We start from the raw sequence: 14,958 nt of genomic DNA, 5'->3' as shown, positions 1-14,958 counted from the left end.
TATATTTTCAATTTTTTTTAAAAAAAATCTAGCATATATATTTTTTCTAGCATGCTATTTTCCTTTTATTGGATCCCTTACCCCACACTTAAATTATACAATGCCCTCATTGTATAAAAACAATTAAAATATATAAAATGAAAGAGGGAGAAAAGGAACAAACTCGCTATGGTAATGTAATCGCGAGATTGGATGACTGTTATGGGTTTCTTGTTGATATTAGCTTGAATTTGGCTGCTGGAACACTCCTAGAACTAAACATCCTTGCTGAAATTGGTGGACCCTTGGCATAAAGGTAGGCTGACAACTAATCTTCATAGCTCAAAAATTTGACTGGGGCGTTACCACATCGTGGCAAGTTGTTGGCCACGATGTTGTCTTTGTAAAAACTAAAACTTGAAGGAAAATCATTGTTACAACGTGGATTGAGAATTGTGCGGAGGAACCCTTAGGTTTTCGGGCATTGGCGCATCGCGGTCTTCAAATGTCAGGAAAGTAGTCGTGATGTAATAAAAAGCCGCCACTCGAGGCAACTAGGCTCGTGTCCCATCTTCGTGAAAACTCTTAATTCTTCATCATTGAATGAATCGACTAATCTAGAAGTAGCTAATTTCTCAACCAGTCCCTCATATCAATTTCTTTCCATATGTAGCATTGAAAGCTCAATACCTTGGTTTGCTCCATGTCGAATGTATACCCCACACTTATTTGTGTGTCACGCTTCTTGCCTTCTTCTCGTAATACTCCACCACACGCTTGCATTTTTGCCCATCAACAATTTCTTAGCTAAATATTCGCTTGAAACAAAAATAAGAATCATCAAAAGTAGTTTTATTCGAAATAAACTAAAAATAAAAAAAATACAAAAATAAAAGAAAAGAGAATGCAAACTAATTTAAAAATTGGGTTGCCTCCCGATAAGCGCTTATTTTTGTGCGAGTCTTAAGCTGGACTCCCAACTTAATAAACTATTAATCTACTCACTGACAATTCATTCGTCACATTTAATATTCTTTTTGGACTGATTTGTAAGATTTGATTTTTTGTTTCGAAAATCGGTCCGAGCTTGAATCCATAAAATCCAAGAATGATGATAAGGTTGGAACTGGTTGGACACCGATCAAAAATGAATAATACATCAGAAATTTCTCCAAAGTTGGAATTGTCACCCAATGCTTCGAAACACAAACCGGAAAAATAAGGGTCCAATGGTTCCTGAATTTTAGCTTGTTCTTGTTCTTCGTCTGAGTCTTCGGCTAGCAATCTCTCCAGCTCCTCCAAATAATTTTCTTGGTCGAATAACTCATCAAGTTCTTGCAACTCACACTAAATAATAGCATCAATCGTATCCATTTAAATAAAAACTAAAAAAATAAAAATATAAACTAAAATATAAACAAAATTTAATCAAGAAATAAATAAACAAAACACAAACTGTTCCCCGACGACAGCTCCAAAAACATGATGTGTTTATTTATACACTAGTTTTTTTTATTTATATAGTCATATCTAATCTCAACTAGTCTTAGACACAAATAGGCAATGTACCTAGTCACAAAGTAATATAGTTGTGGTAAGAAATGGTGTCGAACACACGATTTAAATCAAATAATTCAAATATTTATTAAATTAAGGTCGTCCTGCTACGTGGTCTCCACTCTCCCCCACTTGGAATATGATGGACTCTGACAACTTCATAATCCTTCATGTCCTAGACGCACTTGAAATCTACTACTTGATCCCCAACCCTATCAACCAGATACACAAAAGAATCTGAATCCACAAACAACATTCATGAATTCCAATACGCATGAAAAAACTTCAAGAACATTAATCAATCCATTTGCAAATAGGAGATTAAACTAAAACCAGAACTAATTAAAACAATTCCATTACACTGATCATTCAAGATTACAACTGAACTTCTAGAATTGTAACATAAAATACAGATGATACAAACACCGCTATAACCAACTAAATTGAAGAACTGGTAACTCAACCCTCGGTCTCCAGAACTCAAACTAGGGATGAGCAAAACCAAACCGAAAACCGAAAAACCGAAAAAAACCGACATAACCGAAACCGAAAAACCAAAACCAAAACAATAACCGACGGTTTAGGTTTGAATTTTACAAAAACCGAAAAATAACGGTTTGGTTTGGTTTTGACGTATAAAACCGCCCATAAAAACCGAACCGACCCACATATATATTATTTATATTATGATTTAAACTTTTAGTTTTAAACTTTAGACTTTATCTCTTTAATATTTTATGTTTATTTTCAACAAACTGTTATTGATGTTAAACTTTGATATTTTGAACATTTTTATGCTTTTATAATACTAGAATTCGTACTCTTTATTTTAGTATACTTAAAGTAGATACAATACTATTTATCGCAACATATTTTCACTAGGGTTGAACCCAAAAACTATAAAAATAAAAAAAATAATAAAAAAAAATAGGAGCTCATAAACCCACATTTTAAAACCGAAAACCCATAAACCCAATCCGGAAAACCAAAAAACCGACCCATGCAAAAACCGAACCTATATGGGTTTAAAAACCGAAAAATCGACTTTCTACGGTTTGGTTTGGTTTTAGCCAAAAACCAACCCAAACCGACCCATGCTCATCCCTAACTCCAATCATCCTATGATGTCCGTCGGGTAACTTTCAAGCTAGGGGTGTAGGGTTCTGCACCTCGCCGGAAATGAGAAAGGGACAACAAGCTCTGATGTGGCCCTCCTGGCCACAATGGAGATGAACCCGTATACTCTGCATGCAATCCGTACCAAAATACCCTTCTTTGTATAAACTGCAACACACAAGAGATCGACACCTTCCGTTGTGAAACCTTCCGCACTTGCCACACTAAAAAATCTTCCTATAAATTGGCCCCAGACTCGAGTCAGCAGACTTGAACCGCTTGGCCACCGACTAATACCGCCCTAACGTCGCCCTCTCATCCTTCCTCTTGGTATCCAACTTGATATCCCTCCTCTTGAAACTAGACTACAACTCGTTCATGTTCTGATATGACTGAGTTGATACAAACTCTCAAATATTCGTCTTGATCGTACTCAGGTATCGTGACATTTGCACCTGCTCTAGAATATGTTGGGCAGAAGAGGGCTCTCTTTGTAAACATCTTGGTGATGTCTGTCACCAACTCAGTCATCTTCTTGAGCGATAGATACTCCTGTGTCAGTCGCTCTTTTTGCACAAAAGGAATATGCTCCGCACAGAACATGTGTAGAAACTACTCCCAAGTCGTTGGGACTCGCTCTGCATGCGAAAGGCCCTGAGTCACAAACTCCCACCAATCCTTCGCACCCTATCGAAGAAGATTCAATGAAAATTTTACCTTCTAGTCCTAGGTATATGAGCATGTGTAAATACATCCTTTCACGTCATATATCCATCTCAAAGAAATAATCGGGACCTTGTTGCCTCTGAATTTTGGAGGCTTCATAACACTGAACTCCCGGTACTACATCGCCCCGTCTCTCTGAAGTCTTGCAATGATGATAGCTATAGTGGTTGCAACAGTGGTAGCTTGCACAACAACAACATATTGCCAGTTAAACTCCTCGATCAACATGTTCCTAACCAACCTAAATAATTCAGGAATAGTCTCCTTGATCGCCACAACCACTTCGACAAGAATGATCCTACAGATCTTCTCATCACTCGGGCCTGCCCTCTCAATGCCATCACCACATTGTAAATACAATAAGTTATCACCAGGAATCGTATTTGCATTAAGTACTAGATTCGAGTCGAGCATTACTACAACATACAACATATCAAATATACTACTTAAATGAAACTATCTGGTTACTGCCTCATGACTCCTTATAAGATCTACTAGTATTATTTTCACCTTAATGATTATTGCCTTGTAACACCGTTAAGGCTAACCATTGCATCATCACTACAATCATACATCCCTTTGGATATAGACCATCCAAAGTAAATGTAAATATATGTGAAGCCCAAAATTTTCTCTCTAAAAGAGCCCTTGCGGAGCAAATGAGCACTCTGAGATATGTACTTATTTATAAGACCATGTCATACTAATGTGGAATACACTTATAATTCCTCTCAGATTCAGAGGCTCAATAAGGATATATAAGGATGTGGTGAGCCACGGGGGTACAGAACGTCGACTCAGATACCATGTAATTATATGTGGAGCCTAATATTGTCTCGCCAAAAGATCCCTTATGGAGACAATGAGGACTCCAACATATATAGTCACTTATAACACTGTGTCATACCGATATGTGGTACACTAATAGTAAATACATCATTTATCATATGCTACTTATTTCACTAGACTTCAACATATTATCCTCAATTATACATATATTAATATATATATATATATATATATATATATATATATATATATATATAATACACACATTTTAAAAAAACATACATAAAAAACAATAGGTGTTAGAGTATAGTTACTTACCTGGTTAGTTAGTTGACTAGCTCTAATTTTAGTCTTTGGCCTATCTTGCTTCTCAGCTTACCACATGCCAACACCTATTTTAACAATTAAAAAGTTCCTTTGAACCTGTCATAACTTACTACACGCTAAACCTGCTGATCAACTGTCACCAAACTCATCAAACTTCATGATACAACTGTTTACTAACTTAAGCACTTAAGCTAATAACTAATTTCCATATTTCTCACAAATCCACTAGTTAGGGTTTATAACCTACACCAACCAGTCTATGGAATTCATCTGTTAGATTTAAAATAGAGTTCATAATAGCACAATATTTATATATAAAGACTTTAAGGAATCGCGTTGTGACCACAAGGTCATCATGCCACGAATAATGCTACACGTATCGGGCGTCTACTACGTGTCCCCTCATACGTCCACGTATCTTAACCTCTCAGCACGTGTACACTACTAGACACCTCATCTCATCGTAACCAATATGATATTTGCATCGTAACCTTTGACCGATTACCAAGACTTGACACATCTTTGATCAATGTGTCGCACCATAAAATACTTGCATTCTAACTTTCTAAAAATAACAATCTACTTATAATTTTTCATTTTCTCCTTCTACTTCACAATTTAACACCAATATATCTTCTATAAGCAACTTAAAGCTAGCTCCGTGCTTTATTTCTTCTACTTGTCTCGTAAACGAGTTATACTCCTTGGAGTAATACATGTTAGAAAAAACAGTAATTAAAACAAACTCCATTGCACTAACACCAATGCCACCGGTTTTTAATTGTGACAACTTTAATATTATATACCAGAACTCGATTCTTGTCCAACGTCAATGCATGAAGGATGTAAATATTGACATTCACTTTATTCGAGATGAAGTAGGTTTGGGGTTAGTTTGTATTATTTATAGCCTATAATTTATTTCATAAATTAATGAAAAGTTTACCGATTATCTTTTCTCAAGAGAAAAATATGTCGCATAAAAGGAAATATAATTAATTATTCTATAAAATATGAGCATAAAAGGGTTTTGTTATACACAAGACATGGTTGCGACCATGATGTAAGCCACTTTAGTTGCATCGTCATAATGCTTCTTATAGGCATCATATCATTTGGGAGCAACTATGGTTTCATCAATCTCTTTGAGCTCCTTCTCGAGGACACACTCTTTGTCCTCAAAATGAAGCGCTATTTTTATGTTACGCATCAGTCATTATAGTTCGTGCCATCCATAACGACTCTGGAGCAAATGGAGAGCAAAGAGAAACCTTAGTTGGAGGATGATGAAGCAGAAGTGTTTCCAGGAGTAGACATCTGAAAAAAAAAAAAAAAAGATAGTTTCAGTTAGATTTCAAGATACCTTAATATAATATCCCAAAGATACAATATTAGGGTTAGGATCCAACTATGAGGGTTCACAACTTAGAATTGGGATTCCGAGATCCAAGTGTGAATTTCATAAAGGTAAGTGAATGACGATTCACTAATTCCACCATTAGATGAAACGAAATTAAGTCAAATTCCTAATTCTTTTGAGATACATTGAACTTTTCAATGACATGTTTCAATCTTGGATTATATTCTTCTATTTGTGACTGGGATACCGAGGATCACAAACAAGATGTAAATAACCATTCAAATGTGCTTGGTCACCTCATTGTCTTTATCATTATCTATTGATTTACTGGCAAAGCACACATGCTCCCTCAACAATGATAATCATGAGATACCCATTACGACTTTTTATTAGTCCTAATTAGTGTGGCGACTAACCACATATGCTCCACTAACGACTTATAAAGCCTAATGTGCAATTTCATGGGTTAGCATACTATTCAAAATTTTCGTAAAGTAACTAGAGTTAGGATTTTGTAAAATGATGTTCTAGTACTTAGTTAATAACATTACACTTTTAATGAGATTAACTTGTCCTATCAAATCCGTTCTGCTAACGACCCTCCACTAATCAAGGAAGTGGTGGGTGAGAGTGGACACCCATTCAACTACCATTTTATAGGCAGTTTCCTTATACCCACTTATAGACTAGCTTCGTGAATGAGGCATACTAGCGATTCTACTGACCAATTCTTATACATATATAATATTTAACTTTTAATTAATATGTATATATATATATATATATATATATATATATATATATATATATATATATATATATATATATATAAAAGGAGTGTTTTAAACTTTATAAAACTTTAGGGTTTATATGAATTTTCGAAAATTAGAGTATTAGTTTCAAATTCAAAATAAACCAAAAACTAAATTTAATAATTATCTATTAACTTTTAATTTATTAAATATTGGGAGGATTGTCTAATTAAATTAAACAATTAATTTAATCCTAATCCTAGACCCTCTAAATTTCAAAAATTTAGGGTACAGGATAATTATCCAATTAATCCAATTAAGTAACAATTATCCAAACAAGAAACCCTAAAAACCTAAGGAAATTTCGAAAGTTAAAGAAGGTGGCTAGGATTTTTTTAAACCCTAACCCTAATTTCCATTAGGGTTTATGGAGGCTAGGGGTTTTTTATTCGAAAACCCCTCAAACCAAAACCCTAAAAACGAAAAACATGGCCTTTAGGGTTTAATAGCTATAAACCCTAATTTGCAATTCAACTATTATAACAATTCAATTTAAAAAAAAAACAAGGGCTCTGATACTAGTGAGGAGTTTTAAGTAAAGAAAATAAACTAGAAAAACGATTCCTAAGTTCACATGCAACCTACTTTGGATCTATGTTTTAACTATTGAACATATAACTTTGAATTGCAAAACAAGAACCCTAAGAGAGGATGTTATTTTTGAAAATACCTAATTAGGGTTTTAGAATCACATACCTTTCAATTGTTATAGTAAACAATTGTAATCCTTGATCTTGGTCTTCTTGGAAGCTTAGCACCACACATGTAATGCCTCTAATGGAATCACACCCAAGAACTAGAAAGAAGGAAGCTACACAGAGAGAGAGAGAGAGACAGAGAGAGAGAGAGAGGATGAAAGAGTATGCAATTTTCGGCTAAGGTTTCTCCAGGTGTAGGGATCATCAAAATTCAGGAGCCAAGAGGCTCCTTATATGGCTGAGGCAGCTAGGGTTTAAGGGAAAACTCTAATGTTCTTTTGCTTCGGGCCCAAGCTTATCCAGAAGCCTTATCCAAGGCCCTTTGTCGAAATCATTAGGGTTTCCCCTATAGATTTCGTCCACCTCCTCCAAGGAGGTTTTGGAACCTTCCACCCAACTATTTGATAATTGCAAACTAGTCTTTATACATTATAATTAATATAATTAACCCGAAACTCAATTCCATTTAATTTTTGGCCAACTATTAATCAAACATTATGATTTCTAATTAATATATTAATCTCATAACATATTAATAAATCATTTATATTAATTTATTAATCTTATAATAAATTAATCTGTCTCATTTCATAATTTCTTTGTCTAGTTGCTAGGTTTGAGGGCAACCCAAAAGGATTTTGGTGCTATCAATTCGTGTACATACCAATTATAGTTATGGGCTTAGACATATAAAAATTAAAACGTGACTATAAAATACTTTTAGTTACATGTTTTATTTTTTTAAATATCATCATAAAATACTTACAGTTACTTGTTATTTTTTTATATATTCAAAATCATTAATTTTAGACATACATATGAAATTTAACTGTTATCATAAAACACTTATAATCACGTGTTTTTTAACATGTCATAATAAAATACTTACAATCACAATAATATAATGTGACTATTGACAAGTATTTTTCACACTTTTTATGTAAAACAGTGATAAAATGTGTGAAAATAGTTTGTAATAGTGACGGTTTTTAGTTGATATGGACTAAAACATTACTGTAATTTGATTAATGACCTTTAGTGACACAATTAACCAAATCCGTGACAACCCTATTTCCAAAAAGCGTGGCCGTATGTCATTTTTGTACTAGTGGTACTCACCAGGTTTTCAACCTAACCCACTCAGTTTATTTGCATAATAGATATCAATATGAAGGTACTTGATGTTCGATCTGATGAGAGATTAAAGGAAACATAAACCATTAAATATGTAAGGCATGTAATGATTACGTTTATTCTTATGTTTCTTGTATCAGTTATGACATCCCAAACTTTAATCAATCAATGGAAAGCATTTATTCGTAAATATTTTTACGGGACAAATTCCACATTTATAAATTAACTATGTTTTAAAATAAGTATAGCTAAAACATCCTTTTCTAGCCGAGAAATTTGAGGATGTCACAATTACTAATCGTTATTTTAGGCATGATGAACAAATAAAATGGTTTTATTATACAAAAAAATGTCATAATGGTTTTTTTAGCATTGAAGGATAAGAGGTAGGGTTTTTCTAGGGCTTTCCTTTAAAAATATTAGAGTAAATTACACGAATGGTCTATGGTTTGGGGTAACTTATGCATTTAATCGCTAACTTTTTTTAACTCAGAAGGTCTATATTATTTGTTTTTGTTGCAGGTTTGTCCTTGTCTAACCTAAAAACCTTTGTTAATTGACTTTTAATTAATTTTATTATTTATGTATTTCTTTTGTAATTTATTATTATAAATTTATGATTAATCTAGAAAATTAACATCGTCCCTTTATACCTTCTAGTCTTTCACCCAGTTTCCTCTCTTGACGGAGTAAAATGCCACCAAAAGAAATAACCACCATCTACGCCACCATCACCTATACTATTGAAGCAAATAACATCATCTCTCACACCGGAAATAATAAAAACCATATTGAATCCATTCAAACCAAAAGTTAAATCTAAAATCAAAACCATAAATCAATTCCCAAACGCAAATCAAATCTAAAATTAAAACCAAAATCAAATCTAGGTTGCATAAATCAACATCATATACATAGACAAATATTGTTTTTGGTCTTGAAATGAAAAAAAAAAAAATGAAAAGCTCGTCAACTGACAACGGAGGAGACAACCATGGAAAATTAAATCGAAAAGGAAATCAAATCTAAAATCAAAAACAAAAATCAATTCATTCACACCAGACATTCAATTAAATCATACTATCCAATATATTGGAATAAAAATTTGAAACTAGACTAAAAATCCTAACCATAAATCCATCCCTAAATTCTTTGATTTCCTGCTTCGAAACATTGCTAGCACACAACAACCACATCGCCGAAACAATGAACAATTGAAACTTAGATCTCATATTGATTCTTCAAGGCTCCTCCCTCTTTCTACTTTTCTCGCTCTAGTGATTTACTCCAACGGCGAACAGGTGGGTGACAAACCATGTATGTTTTCTCCGAGGGTGGATCCGATGTTGTAACAAAAACGATGACGGCGACACTAAAGCTCTTGTTCAGATCTAGGTTGTACAAATTAGCAGCAGACACTTAGACATAACTTGTTTTCGGGTCTTGAGAGAGTGTTTGGAATTGCTTCTCAAAATGCTTATTGGCTTTTTGGAAATTCAGAAATTCATGGCTTTTTGGAAAAATTATTTTTTGCCTATAAAGCTAGTGTTTTCCAAACACCTTTTTAACTATTTGACTTTTTGAAAATCCAATAAATAAATAAGTTGTTTTAAAAAGCACTTCCAAACACCCATTGAAATGGATTAATTCACCGAAGAGTGGTTGATGGCATAGAACAACAAAACAACATGTAGGGTTTGCTATGTTAAATAAGAGAGAAATATATAGTATATCTGTATATAGCTAGGGATGAGAAGCTTACTTTATTTTATTATTTTATTATTTTTTTTCTTTTAATTAAAAATGATGAAAAGGAACAAAAATTAAAAAGAAATCATCAAGTGGCACAATAAGCTTTTTAACTCAGACAGGACCAATCGTGAAAGAAAAACAAGTATTATGGATCTTCCAAGTTAAAAAATAAATTACGGACCAAACATGCAAATTATTCCAAACCATAGGGACCATTCGTGTAGTTTACTCAAAATATTATTAAAAAAAAAAAAATTGAACATTTGTAAGTTGTAACTTCCTCAAAATTATTGAACAGATAACGACCAAGATATGAGACAAGTGAACTTTACAGTCGGCTGATGAGAGTGGAAGACTCAAAGTCAAAGTCGTCTCACCATCCCCAACAATACTTCTGGTTTGCAACCAGTTAAGACCTTTTCCATCACCGCATCCTTCTCCTTCACTGTAAAAAGTCTTCTCTTTCTCCATCACTGATCATCTCACGTTCTTGGTATTTACTTGACAATTATAGTTTGATGTTTGATTCTGTTGTCTCTGTTAGCTCTCCAGTAAATTACAACTAAATTGTTTTTTTTTTTTTTTTTGGATAATTACTTATGTTTGAGTGTTCATATCTTAATACTAGGATTCACCTTATAACTTGGCTTTTGTTTCCTTCGCAACAATGACATTCATTTATCCTGTATTCCATTGCTTTGAAAGAACTATAGCTAAACGCCTAATTGTGTGACGCATAGCAGATTGAACAATTTGTTTATTTGTTTATGGAACAATGAGATACTAGGCAACCAAAATATCATATAACGTACATAACCCAAAATTCTTTTTAGTCAAATCATCAACTTTTCCAAAATCCACAAAGATTCTTGTAATATTTTGATGTAAAACAATATGGTATACTTGTGCAACTTAAATGGCTTCATGAGAACCAGTTTTGTATTACTTGCAAGATGCTTTCGTTATAATATATCCGATTTTTGGTATGAAACTTGCTCATGTTTTTTCACTTTTATTTGTAGATCAACAGGAATGGTAAAGTTACGAAAATACCCTTTTCTTATGCTTCTACTGATCTACCTTGGAATCCAAGTAGAATCAGATGCCAATGATCATCGCTACAGTAAAGGTGATATAGTCCCCTTCTATGCCAACAAAATTGGGCCATACTTTAATTCTAGGTTAGACATCTCCATAGTATTTTTCCTTTCTATTTATTTTTGTGTGTATTCCTCCTTATTCTTGTTTACTTTGTTTTCAGAGAAACGTATGCTTATTATGAACTTCCATTTTGTTCTCAAGGTACTTAATTCTTTCATGAATGTGTTGGGTCTTTCTTTTGTTCTCTTTCAGTCATTTTAACCTCCATTTATACTTACTGAATCCTTCCATATTGTTTATCTAATAACAGATGTTGTGAAAGAGAAGAAGCTTAATTTAGGAGAGATGTTGAATGGAGATCGTCTTATTTCAACTCCATATAAGCTTGAATTCCTTGTGGATAAAGATTTTGAAGTCTCATGCAATAAGACACTGAGTAAAACAGATGTTTCTATGTTCAGAAGGGCTATAGAGAAGAACTACTTTATGCAATTGCACTATGATGACTTGCCAATATGGGCTTTTATAGGAATGAGAAATGACGGAAATTTTAATGGAAGGATCAAGACAGAGTATTCGCTTTACAAACATTTTGATTTCGAGGTTTTTTACAATAAGGATCAAGTTATTAAGGTGATTCTACAAATGGCAAATTCATTTGCAGACGTTACAGAAGACAAGGAAGTTGATGTTGGCTTCACATACTCTGTTAAGTGGACAATGACACAACAATCATTTGATAGGAGAATGGAGATATACATTGATTCTACCATTTTACCTCACAACATGCCGATACATCATCACTCAATTACATTCTCAAGTGTCACACTCCTCATTCTGATCGTATCCTTACTCACATTTTACTTACTCGTCCTTCGCGAAGACATTTCCAAGTATTGATTCTACTCACAAAAAATAAGTTTGCATATTCAAGTTATTGAGTTTGTTATGTTTGTCAAATAGAATAACTCTTTTGTTGCCTTTGTTGTTTTCCCATTGCATGAAAAATGAAAGGAACTCAGTCGATGTGGAAGAGGATCAAGTGATAAATAATCAAGAAGAGATAGGATGGAAGAATGTCCATGGTGATGTATTTAGATTCCCACAACACAAGTCTTTATTTTCTGCGGCTCTTGGTGCTGGAACCCAGTTGCTTGTAGTGTGAGTATCTACAAAGAATATGAAATATGTCTTATCTTTTGACTTTTTGCAAAAAATGACCACAGATTTTGCCATAGTCCCATTGCAAATTGCGAAATTGTTTTTTAGTAGCCTCACCACGAAAAACCTTAACTAATTTGGAAAACATTGTTTTCTGAGAAAAATAATACGCGAAATCGAGTCTTATCTTGCAAAATAAACATTCGTATATTGAAATTGCATTCATAAAGCGCGATATATATGTTTTTTTCGGAAATATTATTTTTTATCTAAATATACGTTACCATTTTTGTCATTTACGTGGGTTTGACTTTATTTTATGGTTTTTATATATGATTTTTTGGGGGTGCATCTTAAATTACTTTTCTAACCTTTCATTTGTTGAAATTGAAGGATCGTAGCAATTCTAGGTCTTGGGGTCCTAGGTGTTTTTCAGCCCTATATGCGAGGAGTATTCTGGAACGCACTTATCATTGTATATGCAGTTACATCTTTGGTCTCAGGATATACTTCTGTTTCTTTCTATTGTCAACTCGAAGGAACCAACTGGGTATGTGAAAATATGAAACTTATACAATTTGATCTATTTTTATTCACATAAAAAGGTTAATACTGATTGGCTGTCTTTATTTCTCCCTTACAGATAAAGAACCTATTAGTGGCAGGAGGATTATATTTCGGGCCTCTCTTACTTACTTTTACTTTCCTAGACAATGTTGCCATTTATTATGGATCAACTACTGCATTACCATTAAGAGCAATAGTCATGCTATCTCTCTTGTGGATATTCATAGCATCACCATTGCATCTTTTAGGAGGCATTATTGGGAAAACCAGAGTGTCTGAATTCCAAGCTCCCTGCAAAACTGCTAAAATTCCTAGAGAGGTTCCTAAGTTGCGTTGGTATAGGGGTGTTCTCCCTCAGATGGCTTTAGCAGGAATTTTGCCTTTCAGTGTCATCTATATTCAGTTGTATTACATATTTACAAGTGTTTGGGGATATAGCGTTTATACACTTTATGGTATTATGTCCATAGTCTTCATTCTTCTTCTCATCATGACTGCTTTAGTTTCTGTGGCACTTACATATTTCCAGCTTGCAGTTGAAGATCATCAATGGTGGTGGAGGTATGTTAAATATATAGTTGGTGTGATAAGATAACTGATTATGGTCTTGAATTGCTATATGCATGAGCTAATAATTTATAAGTTACAACTAATAAGAGTTCTTCATTTGACACAGGTCATTTCTGTGTGGAGGCTCTACTGGATTGTATATATATGTTTATTGCATCTATTATTATTTTGAGAGATCATACATGAATAGTTTCTTGCAGATCTCTTTTTTCTTTGGCTATATGGCATGCGTCTGTTTCGGTGTATTTTTGGTACTGGGAAGTGTGGGTTTTCGTGCCTCATTGCTCTTTGTTCGTTACTTGTACGCAGCTATAAAGTGCGATTAATAGAACAATGGGTACATTTAATAGAGTTTCTTGAGATATATTTCTGTTGATTAAACTCAAGATAAATGCAAGAACATTGCATGTTCCGTGTAACCTGACGAGTGTTCATTTTTCCTTTTGAAATTGATCGACATATCTATATATATAAATCCATAATGTCCTTTTAAAGTTTTAGTTTTTTATATGTTAGAGTGGTAAATCTGTATGTGCTTGTGGTAGCATTAAAGCTAATCATAAAATTTCTTTCCATTAAGCCAACTTGGCTTATTCAACATATATAGATGATAAAATCAACCATTTAATCAAGGTCAATTGCTCCATTTTTCTCACATACTGCTAGCTAGGTAGTTAAGTACTTCGACAAGCACAGTGATACAAACTCTTGAAGAATAACAAAGAACACAAGGATTTAATTAACGTGATTCATTTGATCAGAGGAATCAAGCTACATCCACATGCAAAACTAGAGAGTTCTTTTGTTTGATATTTAGTGCTATACAATGCCTATGTATTTAGTGCATTTACAATGTCATGCTCTTGTTTTAGGGTTACAATCAATACTAACAGATTCATTTTTAGTAGTTGTTGACCTAAATTATGGGCCCAAGACATAGGCTACCCAAGATACCAAACTTTCTCTCCAAGTTGACTTGTCAAACTGAAGCCAAGTCAAGGACCGCTTCTCAATCACCAAAGGGTTGAAGAATTATATACACCGAATGTGAAATTCAAGTGATCAACTTTGCTTATCAGAACCAAAGGGTTGGAGGAAATGACTTGGAGGATTCAGGAGGATTGCTGAGGAAAGTATAGATAGGTGTGGAAGGTACTATTGGGCCCATACTACTGAAAGCACATGATCCATACTCGAATCGGTGAGAGTCTTGGAGAATATGAGAAGCTTCGGGGAGGAGTTTTGTGACCCGGTTTGGGGGCAGAGTATGTTCCAACTGTTCGCAACTCTTGTATGAGTCTAACTGTTG

The 14,958-nt window shown here is 33.8% G+C and overlaps 1 protein-coding gene across 3 annotated transcripts; it reads left to right on the top strand.

The window, feature by feature from the left end:
* The first annotated feature begins 10,540 nt into the window (after window positions 1-10,540).
* LOC145012623 (transmembrane 9 superfamily member 4-like) lies at window positions 10,541-14,149 on the top strand. 3 transcript variants are annotated; one of them, XM_078971421.1, is made up of 8 exons: window positions 10,541-10,658; window positions 11,273-11,431; window positions 11,512-11,552; window positions 11,662-12,244; window positions 12,366-12,512; window positions 12,906-13,062; window positions 13,156-13,640; window positions 13,756-14,149. In XM_078971421.1, exons 2-8 carry the CDS (start codon window positions 11,283-11,285, stop codon window positions 13,973-13,975), a joined length of 1,782 nt encoding a protein of 593 aa, XP_078827547.1. In that variant the 5' UTR covers window positions 10,541-10,658; window positions 11,273-11,282; the 3' UTR covers window positions 13,976-14,149. The 3 variants fall into 3 exon arrangements, with proteins under 3 accessions (XP_078827547.1, XP_078827548.1, XP_078827546.1); XM_078971422.1 differs by having other exon boundaries at window positions 10,544-10,697; XM_078971420.1 differs by having other exon boundaries at window positions 10,549-10,743.
* The last annotated feature ends 809 nt before the right edge of the window (window positions 14,150-14,958 follow it).

This window comes from Lactuca saligna, chromosome 8, assembly GCF_052625555.1.
Source record: "Lactuca saligna cultivar CGN05327 chromosome 8, ASM5262555v1, whole genome shotgun sequence".
NCBI classification, from domain to species: Eukaryota; Viridiplantae; Streptophyta; class Magnoliopsida; order Asterales; family Asteraceae; genus Lactuca; species Lactuca saligna.
The sequence above is the reverse complement of the archived record's forward strand: the minus strand, read 5'-3'. Positions and strand labels throughout refer to the sequence as shown.